The sequence below is a fragment of the Dromiciops gliroides genome, chromosome 2 (genome assembly GCF_019393635.1).
Source record: "Dromiciops gliroides isolate mDroGli1 chromosome 2, mDroGli1.pri, whole genome shotgun sequence".
In the NCBI taxonomy this organism is placed as follows: Eukaryota; Metazoa; Chordata; class Mammalia; order Microbiotheria; family Microbiotheriidae; genus Dromiciops; species Dromiciops gliroides.
Window position 1 is genome coordinate 645,135,215 of NC_057862.1, and position 25,683 is coordinate 645,160,897.

Sequence of the window (25,683 nt, forward strand, 5' to 3'; positions counted from 1 at the left end):
TATCTTCACAAGAGTCCTGGAAGGTAGATGCTATTTATTATCCCCAATTTACAGATGATGAAAATGAAAGACAAAGAGTAAAATGATTTGTCCAAGGTCCCACAGCTATCAAATGTCTTGAGGCTATATCTGACCTCAGGTCTTCCTGACTCCAATCCCAGCACTCGGTCCACTATGACATAAATACCAAAGCAAGTGCTCATCTGCACTGAGTTTCTTATAGCAATGAAATCTCAGGTTCAGCCACCTCTAAACCCTCCCCCAACCCCCAATCAAAGAATGATATGAACATGACAACAGCAACTTTCCTTCCAACTTGTCTAACTTATTTTCCAGAAATAGAATCTCTCCTCTCCCCATCATGTTTGAAAAGGCTCTTGAAAGGTAATCAGTTAACCTTAGGCTTAGCCTTTAGAAGAGAGAAAATCAGGGTGAAGTAGAATGATACAGCCTGTTCAACATGACCTCTGAATATAACAAGGGCTGGTCAGTGGCTTTATCTAATTCATTTAAGAAAAACCTTGAAGTTTGCCAACAAAAGCAAAATCTACCTTATTTCATATAAACACAAAATAGCTTTGCATTTTTCATCTAAATAAAAAGCATGATGATAATTATACATTTCCTATTTAGTCATCAAAACAGATTAGTATCATAGGAAAAGAGAATTTCTGACTATACACAACAAATTTAGATGGAAATTCTTTGGTGCCCTGGATAAAAATAAAGACTAAAAATTTTCTAATTTGAAATATAACTTTTCTCTTCAGCTAAAATATTTTACAAATATTGTGAGAATCCTAAAAACATCTACCCCTCATGTAAGACAGAAACACGTTCTCCTAGTTACATTTCATAAATGGAAAAGCTGAGGCTTAGCGACATCAAGAAATCATCCAACACTATGAAATTCTAGTGTCCTGCTCTCTCAGGTTCTATCTACAGGGGAATTTTGCTTAAGAATCAGTGCGAAAGCCTGCTTTCTGTTCTCTTTGTTTAAATGCTTTAAAAGCACCTCAATCTTTGTTAGCCACTCACTGGATAGGTTTAAGTTTCTCTGAGTTAAAGCTGACTGTAACACTTTCAAAAGTGTTCAGTAAATTGTTATGCATTAACCAAAATAAATCAAGTCATGGTCACAGACAAAACATACTTGCCTTCTACTCTCAGAACATTGCAAAATGATCACTTACGTATAGAACTACATACAAGCTGCTGCCAATGTTCTCCTGCCAAAGGAGTTGTGTTTCAGAAAAAGTGTTTCCCTTACTCGTAAAAATCATCCTTTCTTATTTATTTCTGAAAGATGGCAAATGTTATCTTGTTCTGTGCCTTTCCCAACACAGGAAGCACAAAGTCACCTTCTCAAATGGAATTACCCTGCACTGAACACCACAATGGCTAATCTGAAAAGCATTAGAAAAACAGTCAACCTAACAGATCCAAACTGTTGAAAATGTTGCAATGCTAAGGTTGGGTTTTAAAGCTTGATTTATTATTTAAAATAGAGAAGGTTTTGGCCCATATGTATGTTCTGCAAATAAGTCTAAGATAATGTTCATGAGAATCTTTAAAATTTAATTCAAATTAACTAAACATGAAAATTAAGAATTCTGAAATCATCCCTCTCCTAGATAGCACTATTTAAAAATACAGGTGTCTTTCCACCTCCTGAAATTGAACCAATACCCAGAATTTCTTTGTAGTGGAATAAAAACAAATTAAAAGAGTCTGTTTCCCTATTTCTATTTGGTTTTTTTAAAAGTAACTAATTAAAACACTCTGACCATGCTTTCCTTTAAGTCCCAAATGAAATCCCATCTTCTATAGGAAGCCTTCTCCAACCCCTCTTAATTCTAGTACCTTCCCTGTGAATTATTTTCTATATATCCCATATGTCCTGTAAAGAGTTTGCTTTGTTCATCTCTGGTTAGCATATTGTCTCCTCTGCTGGACTGTGAGTTCTTTGAGGACAGAGACTGTCTTTGGCATCCTTTTGTATCCCTGGCACCTTAATTGTTTATTGATTGATTGTGCATAACTCAAATTTACTAATTTCTTATCCACAATTAAGATACTACTCTCTTTTAAAAACAAAGATGATTCTACTGATATCATCAATGTATGACGTTTGAGTTGTTTTCACAAGACTATGCTAGCCTTATACACTGTCATTCAGCTTTGCTAAGAGACACACATTTGGGCGACTTGAACCAACTTAACCTGACACCAGCAGAGACATTACATCTAAATAAAAGATGATACTCCAGGCTGAAAGCAATAAAATCAGTTTATTTTAGGAAGATCATCCATAGAATTGAAACATTAATTCCTTATTTGCATCGACATTCTCTCCTGTGTAAATAGATATAAATCCCAGGTACACTTGTCACCTGTCCAGTTTTTATTTCAACAGAACACCACATTCCTAGAGTTGTCTATTTGCCCAGATGAGCAGCTCTATCCCTAAGCACAAAAATTCCTAAATTAACGCCTTTAAAAGGGCTGGTAGCTTCTTCAAGTTGTGTCCTGATGTCAATATCAAGCATAATCCAACATGCTAGGGAAGTTATGTTTAACATCTTATCAGATTTTATCTGATATGTACACCAAAAGATGCACTTTAGATTGAAATTATTTGTTGGAAGTCAACATCTTACAGCTTTGACAATGTAAACAAAGCAAACCCAAAACAAAACAAAACAAAAACAAAAACAGAATTCTCAAAATCTCAAAATTGAAGGGAACACCAGAGACCTAACCCACCCCTAAACTTTAGTCCAGAGGGGGGAAAGAAAACGTGGTTTTCCCCTGGTTTCATTTTTAAATGTTGAAAGAATATTTGGAGTTATACAATTTAATCCCACACTGTCATTTTCATGGAATCAATAGGTTATTTAGTCAACAGTTAAATCTAGTTAATGTTGAAATCTAGAAAACATATAAACCGTTCCCCACATTAACCTTTAACAGAAGCACACACTTATTAAAAACAAACGAACAAACAAACATAACACCAAAAAGTCGGCATATTCCACTCCTTCCAATTTAATTACAATTCTGTCCCTGGCTTCATCCTGCTTATTATTAGTCAGTACCTCTATTCCCAACTTCACCACTCATTTGCCTCATAGCCCTTAGACCTCAGAATCACAGAATTTGGGGTCCTTGAGACACACAGTGCACTTCATAACCTTTCCCTCAATACCTTAGGGAATCACTGTTCCCACAACAAACTGCCCTCCCCTTGGTGAAGGGGCATTCATTGCCCCTCATACCCCTTAAACCCCAGAATCACAATTTGGGAGTCAGAAGGGATCTCAGGTGACATCTAGAACAACGCAGGCTGGAAAAGGATCCCCATTGTAACAACAGGTCCAGCACATGACAGTGACTGGGACATGTGGGTAATCAATAACTGCTTGTTGACTTGACAACCTCCCCCTTACACACACACACCCCTTTAATTTCCCCTTTCCCTCTACACAGGCCCTGCAAAACCCGGGGCTATCTCCTTCTCCACCCCCCACCCCCCAATATACACATGGTCCTCGTGATTTTCCCCTGAGGGCCCTGTAATTAGTTCCCACATACACTCCTCTACCTTGCACAAGATCCTATGATTTTCGCTTTTCATGCTGTCGGCCTCATTCATGGGAATGAGCTGCCCTGTGCCTCTTTTGGTATCCCCAGCTCTTAGCACAGGGCCTGGCACAGAGCTGTCTGACACAGGCCCGTACTGAGTGTCCCCCCTTTCCCTCCCCTGCACACAAACACCAACTCCTTCCTTAAATACACTCACTCCCCCCTACCCTGCACACCACGGCAAACACTCCCCTTCCTTCCCTTGGGCACTCACTACCTCTTGCACAAACATACATTCTCCCCTCGCTTGCACACCCACTCACCCCTCCCTTGCACACTCACTCCTCCCCTGCACACCCCTGCAAACACTCCCCCTTCCCTTGGGCACTCACTACCTCTTGCACATATATTCTCTCCTCTTGCACACACACACTCACCCCGCCCCTGCACTTATTCACTGCCTCCACTCTTGCGCACACTCTTCCCCCCTACGCGGCGCCCTTCCTTGCACACACACTCACTCCTCCCTTGCACTGATTCACTGCCCTCTCTTGCGCACACACTCTTCCCTCCTACGCTGCCCCCTCCCCTGCGCGCATACACCCCCTCTTTTGCACCCCCACGCCACCCCCGGCCCGCTCACCCTCCCGGCAGCGCCTCCTCCAGATGGTGTCCGTGTTGAGGATGCGCCGGAACTTGGTGCAGACCTGGGCCAGGCTGGGCAGGTCGGTGCCGGGCAGGGAGGCGAAGATCTCCACCAGGAGCTCGGGGGGCAGCTCGAGGAGCGAGCAGCGCGCCGGGGGCTGCGGGGGCTGCGGGCAGGCCGAGGCCAAGCCCCCAGTACCCCCAGTGCCCCCGGCGCCCCCCGGCGCCAGGCCCGCCCCTGGGTCCCCCGCGCCCCCGTGCCCCACGGACCCGCAGGCCCCCGACGGCTTCGGCATGACCGGGGCGCCCTCGATCCTCTCCTCCTCCGGGTCCGTATCGGGCTCGCTCTCGGCCGCCGCCCCCGCCGCCTCAGCCGGGCCCTTGCGCTGCTGCCGCCGCCGGCAGCCCCGGGACTGACCCACCCCACAGAGCCGGGCACACACCGCCATCCCGGCTCTTGTGTGACGGGGCTCCCGCGCGCCCCCGCGCCCGCGCCGCCGCCGCTGCCTACGCGCACGCGCGCGCCTGCGCCTGCGCCCCCGCACCGCGCAACCGCTTTTGCCACCCCCGGCGGGGCGGAGTCGGCTCCCGGCCTTGGCGAATGCCGCCACACGCCCGAACGGACACGCGCTCGCACTCCAGCCTCCCAGGCCTTGGCCCCGCCCCCGCGTCCTCTGCCCCTCCTCCCGGGGAGGCCGGGCTCCGCCCCGCCTCTCTCCCCGTGTGACGACACAGAGAGGGCACGCCCGTCAGCCGAAGCCACGCCTCCCTCCCGCCCTCCCTCCTCTCCAATCACTGAGAGTCCAAAGCCGGCCCTTTAACTGTACTCCCCGCCCCAGGGGCCGTCGGCTCCCGACTCCCAGGATACTGCGCCTGCGCTGGGAGAAGCGCGGTGGGCGGGAAGAGCAGGCGAGGAGCCGAGCTTTTCACCTGCTGCAGTGACATGAACAGCCGCTGCTCCCCCTCCCAGTTAAGAAGGGGGACTCTAGAGCTCCCATGAGCCCGTAGGACATCAAGAAGCATTTATTAAGAGCCTACCGTATGCCAAATGCTGGGCATGCAAGTGCAATGAATCAAACAACCCCCACTGCAGGGAGCTGAAGCATGTGTTAAGCCCCCACTGTATGTCAGCTACTTGGTATACAAGCACAGTGAATGAACGGAGCTGAAGCATATATTAGGCACCTACTGTATGCCAGGTTTAGGGCGCATAAGAACAATAAATGGAAGAACCCCTGCTTCTAAGAAGCTGACGTTGTATTGGGGGTACAACAAAGGCATATAAAAAAGTATAAAGTCAGAGCTGGAGCCCGTGGATTTTTGTGGACCGCTGTACTCCCACAGGAGGTTTTTCTTTGCAGCCCAATGCATTTAAAACACCATCCTGAGAAGTCTATGAGCCGTCCTTTGTCTCCCCAGCGCACTTAGTAGGCGCTTGTTTGTTGACTAGACTTTTAACTTGAGAAGGGGGGCAGGGGAGTGTTCTGGAGGTTTCACATATCGACAAAGGGATCCAAGATAAAACAAACAAAACAAACCAGTTCAAGATCACTACCACCCCCTTCATTATTCACATGGGGAGACTGAGGCCCAGAAGCAGGAAATGACAAGTTCCCTGCTGCGCTCACAGTCGCCGCCTCCAAGAGCTTGCAATGCACAGTTCTGAGACTAGCACCAAGCTCTCCCCCTCCCAAGGAGCCAGACCTGGGCAGTGTAATTCCCACTTAGGAAAGGAAGGGGGCAGGGCTTTCTCGCTTTCCTTAACCCTAAAGGCTCCGGTTCTTGCTACAAGTTAAAAAAAAAAAAAAGATAATCTATAGAAAAAACAAGAAATCACTTTTCGAACTCCAGCCTCTCCCTTTCCAGTTTAAACAGCATCTTCCTTTAACCTCCCTTCAAGATTAATTCTAAAATAACCCCGGAGGGGGAAAAAAAAATAAAACAAAATCGTTACGGATGCCCCGTGTGAGGATCGAACTCACGACCTTCAGATTATGAGACTGACGCGCTACCTACTGCGCTAACGAGGCTCCTTAGCAACCCGCTCTGTGAAAGGGCTTTTGAATAAATTTATAAGTTCGGTAGCTTTATTTCTTTTCTTTCTTTGTATAATTTCAAATAAATATGCTCCAAAATGTTTAGTAAAACGCTGGATTCTAACTCTTTAAATAAATTAAAACCTCCGAGACGTTAAAAAAGCGTTCCTTGAATCAGAATGTCGATATCACTACGCTCCAAAACAATAAAACTAAAAGGGAAAGAAATCAGGTTCCAATTTCCACTACGTTCTTCTGGGTGGGTATCCAGCTCCATTGTAGAAATCCATTCACATTTTTATAGCTATTAATTATTATAAAAATCTATGTAGAACACGGGTAGCATGCGTCCTGCAGGATGCAAGTGCTCATTAAAGGTTGTTTTAACTCAATAACTGGTTGGGTTGGCTGCAGACTGTTCTTTCACCTTTAAAAAAAAAATCATGGATACCCTTCCCTTCTTTTAAGGCCCAAAGTACCGCCGCCATCAATTAAGACCTTTGCTGCTGAACCCCAGTGGGTTCAGGTGCACCTTAGATAACAACATTTTTTTGAATGATCCTTTGGATTTGAAGAAAGGAGATGATAAACATTGCCTCTTCCTTAATACATGGTATCCTATTTTAAACCTGAGTGTGTTTTGTCTGATTCCTTTTCCAGTTCGTGCAAATTAATTTTTGTTTTTTATGTTGAATAACGTTGTATATGTTTTATATAATATATCATTTTATATAATATTTTATTTTTTCCAGCTACATGTGAAACCGATTTTTAGCATTCTTTAAAAAAAAAATTGAGTTCCAAATTCTCTCCCTTCCTCCTTTCCCCTCTTCCACCTGCCTGAGACGGCAAACAATTTAATATAGCTTATACATGTACAATCATATAAAACTTATTTCCATCAAATTAATTTTTAAAAAAACAACAAGGTTAAATAATGAGGGAATTGGAGATGATTTCTAAAAATCTCTTAAGCTCTCACAGGCTACCATCCCAAGATTCTAAATCTAGTTTTAAAGAAACTACCAATTTTCACAGATGTTCTAACAGAATTGTCTACAGAGACAGTAAACACACTCTGCCTCACCCTAACAGCAGCCTCATCCAAATAGCTTCAGTTTTTTTTTAATTAGAAAGGACTGTTAAAAATCACTGCTACCTGCTAGGAAACCATTTTGTTTTGATTTTCTCCTATTTTAACATTTCCTTCTTAGCACGTGAGTTAGATTGTTACAGCAACCAGTCTACCTGGTTTGGCAGCCACCTGGGGAATGTACTTTGATAAGCTTTTGTCCAGTTATGATACATAAATAAATGTAAAGCAGATTTTAATATGATCTATGTTTAACCCCAATGGCAAATTTAATGATACTTTATCAACATAACTGTGTATGTGTTTGTGTCTGTATGTGTGTGTGTAGTGTCTGTATGTGTGATATATATAGTATGTGTATATATAGTGTATGTGTATATATACAAACACACATATATAGATATGTGTGTGCATCTATACATATGTTTACATGTATTGTGTATTATATGTGTACATATGCATTATTGTTTTGTAGGTGTTGTACATATATGCAAATATAAATGTATGTATATATAAAATGATACCTTGCATATAGAACTTCAGTAATTATCAAGAACTTGATATAGGTGAATATACACAAATTATTATGTACTATATGGAAAGATATACACAGATAAAGTTCTTGGCAATTATTGAAGCTCTATATGTGAGCTATCGTTATTTTTTGTTGTTGTTGTTGTTTTTTGGGGGGTTTTCTTGGTTTTTTTGCAGGGCAATTTGGGTTAAGTGACTTGCCCAGGGTCACACAGCTAGTAAGTGTTAAGTGTCTGAGGCCGGATTTGAACTCAGGTACTCCTGAATCCAAGGCTGGTGCTCTATCCACTGCGCCATCTAGCTGCCCATGTGAGCTATCGTTATTTATAATAATCAATATATAAATAATATATTATCATATCATAATTCATCTAAATGTATGGTATAATGTATTAGTAATATAGCTAATAATCAATAATCAATCAAAAATATGAATAATCATTTATTAAGCACCTACTATGTGCCAGGCACTGAGCTAAGTGCTGGGGATACAAAAAGAGATAAAAGACAGTCCCTGCCCTCAAGGAGTTTACAATCTGGTGGTGGTGGTGGCGATGGTAACAATTTCTCAAATCCAGGCTTGCTCATTAAATATTAAAAGTGAAAGGGACATTAGAGGACATCTACTCTGATTGCCTCATTTTATGGTACTCCAAGTGCCCTCATGAATTCTTTATAATGTACATTATGTCAGTGTCTCAACCATATCTGCAACTCATATAATCAAATCCCTAAAAGGTTCACACACACACACACACACACTCTATACGGAAGCAAGAATACATTAGTTTTCTGTTCTAATTTCATCTTTTCCAGTAAACTAGCTTTGTAGCTTTACACAAATCATTTTGCCTCCCTAGGCTTCATCTTAAACCTAGGGAATTGGATTAGATGATCTCTAAAATCTCTTCCAGTCTTAATAATCTGTGATTTTATGAATTTCAAGATTATAATGGTCAGCCTTCCTAGCCTACTAACCAATGAATATATTTAATGGGAAACTTTCAGTGAATCATCACAATGAGCAAGATTCAACAGGGGAACAATAGGGAGAGGGTTCATCTCATGACAATTGCTCTGTATTTAAATAGATCATCACATGATGATTTAATAATCTTTCTCTTCCCTTTCTGTGTAGGTTTTTTTTTTGGTCAGACCATTGCATTCTTCTTCCTTTCTTTTTTCTTTTCTTTTTGGTTTATTCCTCCTTTCTTTTTAAGCCTTTCTTTAAAAATCTTATTTCCATCTTTCTTTCCCCTTGATTTATTTATCTCTTTTTCTCTTTAAAATATTCTTTATTCAAATCATCTCTTACTCTTTTGTATGGAATAACATACATTTTTATAGCTCACTGAATTGCAGAGATTCATCAGACCCAAGAAAATGATATGGGGTTCTAGAGTTAATATTTAGGTCTTGTCCTACAATTGCTTCTTGTCATAATCCCACTATACCAGGGTAATAGAGCAGATTGTTTATTTCTTTGGGGACTATGGCCACCTCAGAGTTTACTGTGCAAAACTGGACCTTGCCAGTCAGTTGAAGAATTATATTGGTCTAAGAATAACCTCAATTATCTTTCATCTCTTATCCCTCTCTGAGGAGGTTTGGGAATGCCAGTCGACAAGATCAAGCATGAAATTTAAACAGTAGATGTGAATGTAGGAGAACAGAAAGGTTTTGCTCTGGAAAAAAATGCAGTATAAAAGGCAGAATTTTTTTCTTTTTTTTTTTTTTTTAAGTTGGCAAACATACATAATAAAGGCAGGAGTGACTTGCCCATTTCATTCGACTACTTGAACGAATCTTGAATCTTAGAAGCAAGATGAACATCATACCCCAAGCCTCTGCACAGCTCCCAAGGATTCATGGGGAGACTCCATCAGCTTAATGTGTTTGAGGAATACAGAATCTCCATCGTGAGTTTAATAAGAATTACTGGTAATTTTCCAACTCTAAGTCAGATAGAGGTCTGGAACCATGACTTTGAATCAGCACCAGACACAAGAAGTCAAAAGAATAGATTTACTGTTAGCCTAGGAACATTCTACTTCCTTTTGTTAGCTATCCTAAGCTTATATCCTCAGCTATGGAGTATAATAACTATTATCAACCTGCCCTTGTCAGGGAAAGGTTTTCTAGTCACTGCACATTTAGCAGGTACCAGCTGAGTCCAGAAGATGGCCCTGAAGAGCTTAAACCTAGAAGATGGTAGCAGAGAGAATTTTGATGAGTCTGATAACATCAGAGATACTCCACAGAAAGCAACACGATGACATCACCAGGGACCTTTGGCACATAGTCATGCACTATCCTAATGTGAAGATATTCCTGGTCATGTGTCTCTTAAATGCATTGGACATAACATGATATTTGGAGTTGAAGGACTTAGGTTCAAATCAGTGACCTCTATCAGTTACTATCAGCATGACCATAAGCAAGTTATTTGGCCTCACAAAATGAGGTGGTTGATCAACAACAATAGCCAACAATTATATAGCACCTACTATGTGCCAGGTAGTATTTTAAACACTTAACAAATATCCCATTTGAGCCTCGCAACAATGCTGGGAGATAGGTGCTGTTGTTACTTATTTCCATTTTACAGTTGAGGAAACTGAGTCACAGAAAGATTAAATAACTTCCTCAGGGTCCCACAGCTATTTAAGTGTCTGAAGCGGGATTTGAACTCAAATGTCTGTTGCTTCTAGCTATCAAATCTATAATTCTCCTATCCTATTATTCCTCCATATGTATTCCCCTTGTTATTAATTTCTTTTTTTGTTTGTTTGTTTTGTTTTGTTTTGTGGGGCAATGGGGGTTAAGTGACTTGCCCAGGGTCACACAGCTAGTAAGTGTCAAGTGCGCCATCTAGCTGCCCCTTATTAATTTCTTCATAGGTATTATAGTGGATAGAGTTTGGGGCCTGCAGGCAGGAAGTTTTGAGTTCAAATCCAACCTCAGACATTTACTCTCCGTGTAACCAAGTCAGTTAACTTTTATTTGCCTCAGTTTCCTCAACTGCAAAATGGGGATAATAATAGTACCTAAATTACAAAATTGTTATTAAGATCAAATGAAATAATATTTATTTTAAAAGCACAGGGGAAGCTAGGTGGTGCAGTGGATCAAGCACTGGCCCTGGATTCAGGAGGACCCCCCCCTTTTTATGTACATACATATGAAAAATATATATACATAAACACACATAAATATCAATACACACATATTTTCCTTTCTTGGAATCTGACTGCCCAGAAGGATTTCCTAATGAAAATTGACCCCTAGAGGCAGCTAGGACTTAGCACAGTGTGGGGTATACAGTAGGTGCTTGATAAATACTTATTTCCTTTCATTGTGACTTTTACAGGCCAAACCCATGCCTCTGCTTATAACTAATGCATTTGTACAGCTGTTCTATAGTTGTGTGTGATTTCAGCTAAAATTAGCACCAGCATGGGTATGAAATAGCGATTCTAAGAGCCAAACAAGGCACTCCTGTTATCAGGTATGCCTAATACACAGGGTGACATGATTATTGAGAGAGCTCTCTGTGATACAATTTAGAGAGATATAAAGGACTTTCCAAGGCATACTAGTGGACCTGACAAAGACCTGTCCATATAACAACCAGTGATGCATTTCAGCATCCTTTCTGAGATAAAAGTTTGGGAGAATACTTGAGCACTGGTTATTAGACCTTCCCATGAGTACAAAGTGCTAGCAAAAAGGTCCAAGTCTCTACTAGAAAAAAATGCTTAGAGAAAACAGTCTGATAGGTAATATGTTCCATGTTTTTCTCATTTTCTTTTGATTTAGTCTTTCAAAGCATTCTCACATTGTGACTTTAGGGTCCACTAATTTCAGGCCACATAGAAGATCAAAAGGCTTCCCAGTGGCTCTTCCAATTTAGTTCCTGGCCACTGCTATAGTATTTCATTAGTATGTCCTACCTGGTATTCCATGATTCTTCCACAGAAGAGTGTGGATACTGAAATCAGTGGACCCTAAATGTTCAGTTCTTTTGATGAGGAAATCAAAACTATATATGTCATGCTGTAGATCCCGATTGATTCTTTAATATATATATTATATATATATATATATATTACATAAAATCTTGAGTTTATTTGAGGTTAGGGGATTATGTTTGCTCTTGGGAAGGGGGCAGAATGTTCTCCTCTTGATTTTGAACTTCAGGCATAAACTAGATCTTCCAGCTTTCCCTGTATACCTAGTTCTTCTCATCCTCCAACCCCCCCCCCCCAGTCTTTTATTCTTTCACCAGCCGGTAGATGTGATGTTGGGCTCCATGCTCACTTGCAGACACTTCAAACACATATGCAATACATAGTAGGGTTTCTTGGGTATCTCTGTTGGTGACCACCTGCAGTATAGTCAAGTTCTCCAATACACTGTTCATCATATATTTCTCTGGCCGGTGCTTTAGCTTCTGGATGAAGTTGATCATATATTCACAGAGAGGAGACCGATGAATCCAGTAGGAGTAGTGGCCATTCTCATAGCCGGCGTACTCTGTCTCTACTTTCTCCACAACCTGTTTGCCAAAAGAGCAGTCTTTGGTGGAGCAAGTGATGATCATGTTCTCAAGACTCTCATACTGACTGGAGATCCCATAAAAAGCGCTGCCTTCGTCCTCGATGTTGGTGTTGAGGTCAGCCCAGATCTTGACGAGGAAGAAGGCATTTGAGGGTCCTCGTTCAAAGAGCCCCTTGTGTCCTCCCTTCTTATCTGGAATTTGTCGTAGATCTGGTGGATGTCCGCCGCTTCGAGGTAGGGGTCATTGTAGTTGGAACTGGACTGGCCAATGTGTACAAACAGGTGCTTGTTATACGTGTCTGGGTCTTGTTGCTGCTCCAAGAAGGCAGAGAACTCCAACATCCAGACCTTGGAGCTGGCCACACTTCGGCCTTGCCATGGAGGGGTTGATGGCAACAGGGTGGAACCAGCAGGAGATTCAAACCCTGGCAGAGGGAGCGGAGGCTGAACAGCATAGGTTTGTTGAGAGAAAGGTTTCATATCATGGGACGTTCCGGCTTGGCCTGGCAAAGTTCCTTGCCAAAACCCTGAGACTGCTGGGTAGGCTGGTCCCCGGGTAAGGGCCATTTTATTGTGGAAGGCTGTAGCAGAGATGATCTGAGCAGATGACATGGTTTTCATATTCTGCAGGGCTTTGTCCTTAGCTGCCTGATCCTTTCCTGTTGTCTGACTGATAATATGGTGATAATTATCATTATTGTGGTGATGATGTTAACAATCATTTGTTCTGTGGACTGTTGCTATACCACCCCTGAATAGCTGCTTTAACTTGGCTTGGATCTCCCGGGCTTTCCGACGGGCCAGCACCTGGATGTGGCTAGATACCTGCTTCCTGGTTCGAGTTTTCCCAGTCTGGATCTTAATGTAGTGAGTAATCAGCTTGTTCCGGCCATACATCTTGCCCTCATCTGATAATATGAACTTGCGCCTGCCACAGGGTGGGTAGATGGCAAGGGCCTCTTGGAAGCTCTGCTCATTGTCAGGACTCCACACACCCTATGCATCATTGACGATGGGTTTGTCCAAAGTCTCACTGCCCTGGGAGACGTTGCTCCCCTCAGGGGAGGTGGGAGAGTTCCACTCGTTGGAGGTAATGGTGCCGGCCAGGCCCTCCAAGGCTCCGCTTGGAGAAGGACCCGTTTTACCTGCTGTCCCAGGATGGGGGATGAGAGAGGAATGGTGTGTTTAAGTGAGTTATGAGGGGCACTCTGAAATGCACCAACTCTGTTCCAGCTCTCGAATAACGCTGATCAGGGAAAGGGACAGAAGACCCTGGAATGAGACTGCTGGCCGGCGGAGGGGGGGGGGGGGAAGGAGGCAGGGGGCCGGGCTGGGGTGTTAGAGCCTTGGGGAGGCTGCTGTCCCTCGCCACCCCCTGGCCTCAAGTTAGAAAGGAGGAAGCCTGGTATGTGTACATAATATATTTTAATTAAAATTAAAACAACTTTAAAGTATCATCTTACACCTATCAGATTGTCTAAAATGGTAGAAGACGAAAGTCACAAATGTTGGAGGGAATGTGGAAAAATCAGTACACTAATTCACCGTTGGTGGAACTGGGAACTGATCCAACCATTTTGGAGAACAATCTGAAATTATGCCCAAAGAGATAATAAACTACCTATACCCTTTGACCCAGCAATAATCACTATGAAGTCTGTTTCCCAAGATGATTAGGAAAAAGAGAGAAGATCCTATATGTACTAAAATAATTGTAGCAGCTTTCTTTTTGGTGGCAAAGAACTGGAAATTGAAAGGATGCCCATCAACTGGGGAATAGCTGAACAAGTTGTGGTATATGATTGTAATGGGATGCTCTATGCTATAAGAAATGATGAGCTGGTTGATTTTAGAAAAATATGGAATTACTTGCATGAAATAATAAAGCATGAAATGAGCAGAACCAGGAGAATGTTGTACAGAGTAACAGTAATATTGTTCTAAGAATAACTTTGGGGGCAGCTAGGTGGTTCAGTGTATAAAGCACCAGCCCTGGATTCACTTGACACTTACTAGCTGTGTGACCCTCGGCAAGTCATTTAACCTTCATTGCCCTGCTAATAATAGTAACAATAATAATAACTTTGAAAAACTATATCATTTTGAGTATTAGAAATACTCAAATCAGCTACAAAGGACCTACAAAGGAAGGAAGATGCTATCCATATCTAGAGAAAGAACTGAAAAATAGAAGTCTATATAGTATGATTCTGCACATATATACATATTTGTGTCTAATGATGGGAAAGGAGATAAAAAGTAAAAGTATACAGCAGAGAACAAAAGAAAACTTAAAAAGAAGCACAGTGTTTTTTACATAGTTTTTAAAAAAAAACAGTATGAAAAACAAAACTTCGGATTAAGGAATTGTCAAAAAATGTGTTTCAGTCTGTTTTCAGATATCATCAGTTCTTTCTCTGTAGATGTACTGCAATTTTCCTAAGTTCTTCAGAGTTGTATCTCGCAACCTAGATAAGGTAGAATTGTTTGCTACTCATGTATAATTTAATGTTGAATTGTTTGAGTTCTTAGGGTGGGGGTGGGAGGGGAGGGAAAAAGAGAAGTTGGAACACAAAGTTTTTTTTAAAAATTGATGTCAAAATTTGCTTTTACATGTAATTTGGAAAATGAAAGTCTAAAATTTTTAAAAATGTTAAAAATCAGTATGAAATAGAAACTCATGATTTTATATTGAATCCTCTTTTTATGTTGTGCTGTGTACATGAAAATGTTCTCTTTTTTGCCTTATTGTATTTAAGTTTAAATAAATAAAAATATTTAAGGACTAAATCAGGGCTTCTTAACTTTTGTGTGTGTCATAAACCTCTTGCAGTCCAATTTCTTCTAAGATCCTTTCCAATACTACATCTATTATTATCTCCAAGGCCAAATGAGGGACCACTCATGGTTGACCAGATTTGAAGATTCTGGGAACATTTGCTGAGGAATAGAACAATGGGCAGAACCACTCTTCCTGGAAAGACAAAAGATCCTGGGTCCAAAGATCATATCAGCCTGATGTCAGAACATCACAACAAAAGAAGACCCAGAAAATCTGAACTATATTTTGTTAAAACTGTGGTCTAGAAAGACACATACATGCTAGACACACTTGAGAGGTAACAGAAACTTGGTTCTACAGAGACTGACATCCATTTAACCATCATCAGGAAACAGCAATGGAGTGAGGGATAGGGGTCAGTTACCCCAGACATGGAAAAATTTAAGCCAGGCCCCAACCAACAATGCCCCCTTTCCATCTGGACTCCAGTGACAGTGAAGAGTGAGGAGAATGTGTCTGCTGAACAGGACAGTGGGTATCAAGTGGCAGTTGTAATCCCGTCATCTCTTGAAAGTTATGTGCAAAAATTCCTTCTGTAGTCAAAGCAGGACAAGGGCTCTCTGACCTGGGTAAAATGAATTGTCCATGTCTGGGTGACATCACTGTGAACCCCAAATTCCCTAAGGAAACAAACAAAGGGAAATTGTATTCTGGATCTAATTCTCACTAACAAGGAGGAGCTGGTTGTTGGAGTGGAAATGATGGGCACTTTGCAGGGAAGTGATCCCTCTATCCTAGAACTTGTGATGGAGGAGAAGAAATCAGGAAAGAGCATAACATACAATCTAAGTTTAGGGAAAGCATATTTTAAAGGATTAAATAAAGGTACAGCATGGATTACAGTGCTGCCAGAGAAGTGAGCCCAGGAACTATGGAGAATGATCTTTGCACTGGAAGTAAAAGAACAAAACAAAAAAAAAATACTAAAAATGAGTTGGCACCCAAGATAAGTAAGGAAAGAGTAAGAGAGCATATCTGGTCACCCTTTGTGAATTCAAATCATCTGATGCAGATAAGCAGCATTTTGTGAATGTATGGGGGGAAAATGACAGATGTCATTGATTAGCCATTGGCAGGGATAGTGGAAAGATCACAGAAAATGGGAGAGGGGCCACAATATTGGAAAAGCATAGACATTGTCTCAATTTTTAAAAAGGCAGGCTGGGGGTGGCGGGGACAAAGTCTGTGAATTATCGGTCAGTAAGTTTCATTTTGAATTCTGGGGAAATCCTAGAAAGGCTCATTAAAGAGAGAGTTGACAAATATCTCGGAAGTGAAACAGGGATAACAAAGAGCCAGCCTGGCCTCTTCAAGAACGGGACATGCTAGATTAACCTTATTTCTTCTAAACTGGTAGATAAGGGGCATACTATGGACTTATTTATCAACAGTTTTGCTGAAATCTAGGTAAATTGGCTTTAAATAAATCTCATGCTGTTATTATGAAAAAGATGGAGAGATATGGATTAGACAATAATACTAATCAGATTAATTCAGAACTGGTTAGATGACCAAGCTCAAAGAGCCTGATGAATAAACTCAGCTTTAATAACTGAAAAAAAAATATTAATTGTTCATGGGTAGGCCGAGCTAATATAATAAAAATGACAATCCTACCTAAGTTAATTTAATTTTTTTTAGTGCTATACCAATCAAAATATCAGAAATATTATATAGATCTAGAAAAAATACTAGAATTCATCTAGAAGAACAAAAGCTCAAGGATATCAAGGGAACAAATGAAAAAAATGCGAAAGAAGGTTGTCTAGCGGTACCAGATCTCAAACTGTATTATAAAGCAATAATTATCAAAACAATCTGGGGGGTAGTTAGGTGGCGCAGTGGATAGAGCACTGGCCCTGGAGTCAGGAGTACCTGAGTTCAAATCTGGCCTCAGACACTTAACACTTACTAGCTGTGTGACCCTGGGCAAGTCACTTAACCCCAATTGCCTCACTAAAAAAAACAAACAAAAAAACCAATCTGGTACTGGCTAAGAAATAGAGAGGTGGATCAGTGGAATAGAATAGGTACAAATTATACTATAGTAAATGACTATGGTAATCTAGTATACAATAAACCCAAACATCCAAGCTTTTGGAACAAAAATTCATTATTTGAAAAAAACTGCTGGGAAAACTGGAAAGGAATATGACAGAAACTAAGTATAGGCCATCATCTCATACTGTATACTAAAATAAGGTCAAAATGGGTACATGATTTACACATAAAGGGTGATACCATAAGCAAATTAAGAGAACACAGAATAGTTTATCTGTCAGATTTATGGACAGGAAGAATTTAGGAAAATATAGAGAACAATACAAAATGTAAAATAGATAATTATGATTATATAAAATTAAAAAGGTTTTGTACAAATAAAACTAATATAACCAAGATTATAAAGGAAGCAGAAAACTGGGAAAGAATTTTTAAAACACATTATCTCTGATAAAGGCCTCATTTCTCAAATATATAGAGAACTAAGTCAAATTTATAAAAATACAAGTCATTACCCAATTGATATAAATAGGCAGTTTTCAAAGAAATCAAAACTATCTATAGTCATATGAAAAAGTGCTCTAGATCACTATTAATCAGAGAAATGAAAATTTAAAACAAGTCTGAGGTACAAACTCATACCTATCAGAGTGGTAAATATAACAAAAAAGGAAAATGTTAGATGTTGGAGGGGATGTGTGAAAAGTAGGACAATAATCCACTATTGGTAGAGTTGTGAACTGATCCAACCATTCTGCAGAGCAATTTGGAACCATGACCAAAGGGTTATAGAACTGTGATCCAGAAATACCATTGCTAGGTTTATATCCCAAAGACATCCCAAAAGGGGGAAAAGATCTATTTGTACAAAAATATTTATAGCAGCTCTTTTCATGATGGCTAAGAATTAGAAATCAAGAGAATGCCCATCAATTGGGGAATGATTAAACAAGCTGTGGTATATGATTGTGCTGGAATATTATTGTGCTATAAGAGATGGCAAACAGGACTATTTCAGAAAGACCTGAAAGACTTATAAGAACTGATGTATGGTGAAGTAAGCAGAACCAGAAGAACATTGTGCACAGTGACAGCAATATTTTTTGATGAAGAACTGTGAATGACTTAACTATTATCAGTAATACAATGATGCAAGACAATCCCAAAGGACTAATGATGAAGCATAAAAGAGTTTGATGTCCAAGTGGTAGGGGGTCTCCAGTGGAATGCCCCAGAGATCTGGTTTGGCCCTCCACTAATTAACATTTTTGTCAATGACTTGGATAAAGTCATTGATGGTATTATTATTATTATTTTTTTTTTTTTGCAGGGCAATGAGGGTTAAGTGACTTGCCTACGGTCACACAGCTAGTAAGTGTCAAGTGTCTGAGGCTGGATTTGAACTCAGGTCCTCCTAAATCCAAGGCCAGTGCTTTATCCACTGTGCCACCTAGCTGCCCCCAAAGGTATTTTTCTTCTTCTTGTGAGGCAAATAGGGTTAAGTGACTTGCCCAGGGTCACACAGCTAGTAAGTGTTGTGTCTGAGGCCGGATATGAACTCAGGTACTCCTGACTCCAGGGCCGGTGTTCTATCCACTGCACCACCTAGCTGCCCCTGATGGTATTATTCTTATCAAATTTGAGGTACCTAACCCAGTGAATAAAGAAAACACCAAATGGGGTCACAAAGAGTTAGACAACACTGAAAATGAATGAACAACAACAAACCTAGTAGGTAACAGATTCAAGATCCAAAAGAATCTTGACAGGCTAGAACAATTTAATAAAATGGGCTTAATTCAATAAGATGAAATTCAATAGAGATGAAATTGACTTCATGAGTATGGTAAAATGGGGAAGTCATGGAGAAAAAGCAGTTCTGAAAAATATCTGGGGTTTTATTAAACTGCAAGTTCAATATGAGTCATTAGTGTGAGATGGTAACCACAAAAGCTAATGCAATGAGTTCTATAAAGAAAGACAGAGCTTCTCAGAAGAGAGAAGAGAGAGTTCCCCTCTAATCTGTCCTCATAAGACCTCATCTTAATTGCTGTGTTCCATTCTAGACACCACAGTTTAAAAAAGGACATTGGTAACATAGAGAGAGTGAGGTCTCTTCCAACTCCTAGATTTTGTGAGTCTATAAGGAAAGTCTTAGATTAGCAGGAGGATGCTGGTATGGAGCTGTTAATTGACAAGTGCTCATTTTGCAGAGCCTTTATCAAGTATATGAGTCTATTATGGAAGAAATATCTCCCCTATGAATCTGTATGATAGGTAAACTGCTGCTGAATAAATCTATCACAATGCAGAAATTTTAGAGGCAAAAACAGGTTCAACAATAACTGATCAAAGATTAGTATTCAAACAAGGTTTTTTATAGGTGTAATTACATCAGAAAGACAGAAATAATTATTGACATACAGCAATTTCCTGCATCTTCTTAGGTAATAAAATTTGAACAAACTTGGGTAAATAGAATCATGATCTCATAAATCCCTTAAGGAAACAGACCTCGTTTTAACAGACCATATAGGTAAACCAAGTCAAGGTTCCAAATTAAACTACATTAAAAGAATTTATAATGGGCTTATTGGGAAAGGAAAATTTACATGTTATAAAGATAACCAAAGGCTCCCATTTAGAAGAATCCTTCCACAAACAGCTAAATCATTTTGGTAAGCTGAAACTTTTCTTTGACTTCTGAGCTGAGGAATGTCAAAAAGTCTTCCCTCAATACTATTATTCCATGAGGTTTTTATCCAGGTGAAATTAATATGAACTTGAAACAGGCTTTAGTTAGCCAAATGTTCCAAAAAGAACAGCATAATAGGGGGCAGAGCCAAGATGGAGTAAAGGCAGTGACTTCTCAGAGCTCTCCCCCAAATTCCTTTAAATAATGCCATAAGACAATTCCAGGAGCAGCAGAGCCCACAAAAGACGGCTTAGAAGGTCAGCAGGAAAGGTCTGCTGTACCGGGGTGATAGTAGAGCTCAGTCCCATGGCTATGCCAACACCAATACAGCCCCAGGCAGACCACTCCAGAGGAGCCTCTTGGCTGTGGCTGCTTCTGGAACTCAGCCCACAGATGGTGAGGGGGTCAAGTGGTTGGCCAGGGGGAAATTACGGGGGTCTCTGCTGGCGCTGAGGCAGAATTCTGTTGTTTTGCCCGAGCTAGGATACAGGTGGCAGCCTTGAGTGGTGGCCCAAGTCAGAAAGGGACTGAGGCACACCAGAGCTTGCAGACACAGTGGAACAGGATTCTCTTCCAGGTCAGAGGGCAAGCAGGCCTGTGGTTGCTTGCAGACCAGAGCACAGGTCAAGAGAGTGGTGAATGTGCCTCTCCTTAAATCGTACCACCTGGGCCCCCCTGAAGCTTGGGACAGTGTGCCCTGGAAGCAGTGCCCCACTTTAAGAAGGAGTTAAAAGTCAAGAAATAGGCTGGCAAAATGAGCAGAGAGAAGAAATTTCAAACACTAGAAAGCTTCTTTGGTGACAAGGAAGATCAAAATACACCCTCAGAAGAAGATAACAAAGTCAAGACTCCTACATCCAAAGCTTCTAAGAAAAATATGAATTGGCCTCAGGCCATAGAAGCACTCAAAAAAGACTTTGAAGATAAGGGAAGAGAGGTAGAGGAAAAAATGAGAGTGATGCAGGAAAGTCATGAAAAAAAAAAGTCAACAGCTTGAAAAGCCAAATGGAAAAGGAGATACAAAAGCTCTCTGAAGAAAATAATTTCTTAAAAATTAGGATTGAGTAAATGGAAGCTTATGACTTTATGAGGAATAGCATAATAAAACTGAATAAGGAGTGTTGTTTTTTTAAATTCTCATAACAAGTCACAAAATGTCTCAATAAGGAGTATGAATTCAAAGTAGAAAGAAGCATTCATTAGCTGGCCACATCCCAGGAATCCACAGGAACTTTTTAAAAAATAATTTATTGACTATCAAAAATCTATGAAGAATTGGGCTTATCAATGATAAACCACTCCAAAGTTTCATTTTTCAGCATATTTTTGGAAAGAACCAAAAACAAAATTCTGGGCAAAAGGAATCAATCTGGTCTAATCCATTCAGTGCAATTTTTTTTTTGGGGGGGGAGTGGAGGAGGGAGGCAGGGGAATGAGGGTTAAGTAACTTGCCCAGGGTCACATAGCTACTAAGTATTAAGTGTCTGAGACTGCATTTGAACTCAGGTCCTCCTGAATCCAGGGCTGGTGCTTTATCCACTATGCTACCTAACTGTCCCATTCAATGCAATTTTTAAAACCATAGGGATGAGAAATGGTTTTGATCAATTTCCTCACATATGTACCAATATTGGCATACATATATCCAAGCTACCTATTGATGTTAAGAAGTAGTCTTGTGGGGGCAGCTGGGTGGAGTGGTGGATAAAGCACCAGTCCTGGATTCAGGAGGACCTGAGTTCAAATCCAGAACTTGACACTTACTAGCTGTGTGACCCTGGCCAAGTTACTTAACCAATTGCCCTGCCCTCCCAAACAAACAAACAAACAAAAACCCTTCCCCCCCCCCAAAAAAAGTAGTCTTGTACCAAGAGAGCAACGGTCACTAGAAAACTATTGCATTTTCCAACAGAGGACTTAATGACAGTGAGATTTTTTTATCCCATACACAGACTGGAGTTTGAGGCTTCAAAGTGAGCAGTCACTCAGAAGTTCTGAGATCAGGCCTCTGGAGGTCAGATTGAAGTCTGGATTAAGAATGATTTAGGGGGACAGCTAGTTGGCGCAGTAGATAGAGCACCGGCTCTGGAGTCAGGAGGACCTGAGTTCAAATCTGACCTCAGATACTTAACACTTACTAGCTGTGTGACCCTGGGCAAGTCACTTAAACCTCATTGCCCCTCAACAACAACAAAAAAAAAAGAATGATTCATTGACATATTTTGAGGAACACTAAGTTGGACATGGCTGGTGTCTGATACAGAACTAGTCTGAACCTTTGCCTCTGACATACTCCTCAGGGTGACTGTAGCCACATTACTGAACCTCTCAATGCTCCTGGTCAATTCTCTGAAACTCAGTTTCAGAATGGAGGGAGAACACTCTCTGGAAGGTCCTTACACCAATGAAATTACAAACCAAATGCACCCTCATGACATGAAACTCAGATAATGAATTCTGGACAGAAAGGATAATTATGTAGTTGAAAAATCAAACAACCTGCCAGGGGCAAGATGGTCCCTGAGAATGGTCTGGGCCCCTGCACAAACAATACATGACTATTGGGGAGCTAGTCTAGTTCTTTGGAGAATAGGAGAAAAGGAACTATGGAGAGTTATCAACAGAACCTTGAGAAAAAGGGGCCCAAACCCCGCCCCCATTTGCAGAGAGACCATCTGAGCTAGCTAGTGGCTCAGAAAACAATAATGACTCAGACGATGAAGAATTTGAGTGTTGGTGCCCAGTAGAGGATCAGAGAAGTAAAGAAAACCCATGGGGAACTTCTGTTCAGAAGGGAGGTGGAAAGGGCTAAGCCACCTAGAAAACAAATGGTGCCCATTAGAGCCTAGAGTTTTCCAGACTCAAATTCTAGACATAGTTTTCCAGGAATGAGGTTCTACTCCATTTGTTCTGCTTCCACATGACAAAGGTAACAAGGTGGAGGAGTAAAGTATAAGGAAATTCAGGGTCATAAGGGACAGAAGGAAGGTTTGATAATTGTGCATTCCGATGGGAATGTCTTATATCTCTTAGGAATTCTGCCATGAATGGCACTAAAGGGAGAGGGGGAATGTAAGAGATGGCTACATGAAGACCTTATACACTGTCATAAATAATAATCAAATAATAATAGTTGAATAATAATTAAAATAACCGACTTTTGACTCTACCTGACAAACCTGAGGAGACTGGAAGAACATTTTTTGGGTTTTTTTAGGGTTTTTTGTGAGGCAATGAGGGTTAAGTGACTTGCCCAGGGTCACACAGCTAGTAAGTGTCAAGTGTCTGAGGCCAAATATGAACTCAGGTCCCCCTGAATCTAGGACTCATGCTTTATCCACTGTACCACCTAGTTGCCCCCTAAAATAACAGACTTTTAAGAAGCAATTTAGGAAGGGAGGGGTACATTCCTCTTCTTTGACCTGGACAACAGCAGTCTCTGCCATTGCTTACCACCCTGCTCTTCCTGGGTACTCTCATCTCCCTTGTCTTGTGTGACAGCTGCTACCTTTATTTGGCTCTTCCTCTACTTATCTGACTGCTCCTTTTTAGTCTTTCTAAGGATCAGCATCCATTTTCTACCTGCTTAGTGTAGATATCCCCTAGGGTTTGGTCCTCTTCTGTTTTTTTTTTTTTACACTCACTCCATGGATTCAAGCCTGATCTTGCTTTGGGGCTTATCATCTGTGTGACCTAGGACAAATCACTTAATTCCTCTGAGCCTCAGTTTTATCCTTTGTAAAATGAGGGGTTGTACTATGTGGCCTCTGAGATCTTTTAAATCTCTAGATCTCTAGATGCTAATAAGCATAAGAAAAAGGAGAAGGAGAAGGAAAAGGAGGAGGAGGAGGAGGAGGAGGAGGAGGAGGAGGAGGAGGAAAAGAAGAGGAAGAATGAGAAGAAGAAGAGGAAGAAGGAGGAGGAGGAAGTGGTGGTGGAGGAGAAGGAGGAGAAGAAGGAGAAGAAGGAGAAGGAGGAGGAGGAGAACAAGAACAAGAACAAGAACAAGAAGAACAAGAAGAACAAGAAGAAAGAGGAAGACAAAGAAGAAAGAAGAAGAAGCAGCAGCATTTTGATAGTGTTCTAAGGTTTGCAAAGCACCTTGCAGATTTGATTCTCATAACAGCCTAGGGAGGTATGTGTTATTATCATCATCCCCATTTTACAGATGAGGTAGACAGAGGTCTGCCCAAGCCCAAACAATTGGTGTCTGAGATTAGGAACTGAACTCAGGTCTTCTTGATTCCAGGTCTGAAACACTGTACCCCTTAGCTGCCTACAAATCCTAATCTATATAGCCAGCCCCAATTTTGATACAGGTCTCTAGTCCCATACTGTTAACTACAGTATTTGTTGGACACCTCCTAGATGTCCCCATATGCCCCTTAAACTCAATTCATACAACAAAGAACTCATCCTCTTAGCTCCACCCCACTGAACATTTCCCTCTCCAGTGACCTCACCAAGAAAACCCCAAATAGGGTCAGGAAGAGTTGTCAGACATGACTGAAAAATGACTTAATAACAAAAATATCAAATTGAAGTCACCAACCTGCTTCTGGTCACTCAGGTTAGTAAGCACAGTCATCCTTGACTCCTCTCCCTCACTCCGCACAGCCAATCAGTTGCTAAAGGCGTTACCACCATCTCCTCTCGCCTGGGTCACTATAATAGGATTCTAAATGGTCTCCCCATTTCCATTCTCTTCCTTGCCAAATGGTCTTCTACATGGCTGCCAAAATAATCCTTCTCAGGCACTGGCCTGATCATCAAAAACTTTTTGCAGTTCTGCCCTGCCTCTAAGATAAAGAAGAAACTCCTCCCACTGGTATTCTTAGGGTTTTCCCTAATTGATATTCCAGGCAAACTGAAGTACATGTTGTTCTCTCAACTCAAGATTCTATCTTTCCTTTGCATGCACTCCCACAAACAGGGCTGGGACTACACTTCTCCCTCCTCTCCTCCTTTCATCATCCTTACCTCCCTTTAAGGCTCAGCTCAGGGGCCTCCTCCTCCTGGGGCCATGAGTGTCTGCTTCCTCCTCCGATACCTGCGTGTCCCCCCAAGACCTGTGTGTCCCCCTCTTCGGAGTAGAAGTTAAACTGTTTGAAGGCAGGGTCTCCTTTTCTTGTCTCTGTACCCCCGTGGCCTAGCATGATGTCTTGCACTTTAAATATTTGTTTAAACTATTTAGATAACTATTCATTGAGTACTTCTCTACTAAATTTTGAGGGTTATGAAGAAATATAAGGCATATCCTTATTGAACTTATGTTTATTTTTTCCAGAAGAAGCAGTTAAGTTGGGTAATGTGTGGGACAATTATGGATTTGAGTCAGATTAAACTCTGAGGATGGAGTATGTTAGATTGTGAGCTCATCCACCCTAGGTGTATGTGGGGACAGTCCTTTTCAAGATTACTATAAAAACCTAGAGGATTGGGCATATCTTTGCAATACTTCAATGTGTAATTGGGTTTTGCCCGTCCTCATGAGTATGTAATAAATCTGTCTCTGCTTGACTTGGTGGTCTCGAGTTATTTGGATAAACTGAGGCAGTTTGTCCCAAACAGGCAATGACAGCTAACATTTTATATTGTGTTTAAAGGCTGGCAAAATGCTCTTTGCTTGTGTTAGCTCATTTGGTACTCAAAATTGGCACTCCTACAATGTAGGTGCTATTCATTTCCTCAT

The 25,683-nt window shown here is 41.1% G+C and overlaps 2 protein-coding genes and 1 non-coding gene across 5 annotated transcripts in view; all 3 read right to left on the reverse strand.

Annotated features, from left to right (window-relative positions):
• FBXO31 (F-box protein 31) overlaps positions 1 to 4,723 on the reverse strand; it is a 59,426-nt gene extending 54,703 nt beyond the window's left edge. The window contains exons 1-2 of one of the 3 annotated variants that reach the window (XM_043981715.1): positions 4,538 to 4,723; positions 4,229 to 4,468 (exon numbers count right to left, since the gene is read on the reverse strand). In XM_043981715.1, the coding sequence (XP_043837650.1) occupies positions 4,229 to 4,468; positions 4,538 to 4,679 (382 nt within the window). In that variant the 5' untranslated portion in view covers positions 4,680 to 4,723. Of the gene's footprint in view, positions 1 to 4,228 lie in introns of all 3 variants that reach the window. The other 2 variants (XM_043981716.1, XM_043981714.1) reach the window with 2 other exon arrangements.
• Positions 4,724 to 6,187: 1,464 nt separating this feature from the next.
• TRNAM-CAU lies at positions 6,188 to 6,260 on the reverse strand. The gene has a single exon. It is a non-coding gene; the product is annotated as a tRNA-Met (tRNA).
• A 5,906-nt stretch (positions 6,261 to 12,166) lies between these two features.
• On the reverse strand, positions 12,167 to 25,147 carry LOC122739463 (transcriptional enhancer factor TEF-3-like). The gene is given in 4 exon segments (XM_043981196.1): positions 12,167 to 12,651; positions 12,654 to 13,114; positions 13,211 to 13,624; positions 24,972 to 25,147. Coding segments are annotated over 4 exon segments (1,536 nt in total).
• Between the last annotated feature and the right edge of the window lie 536 nt (positions 25,148 to 25,683).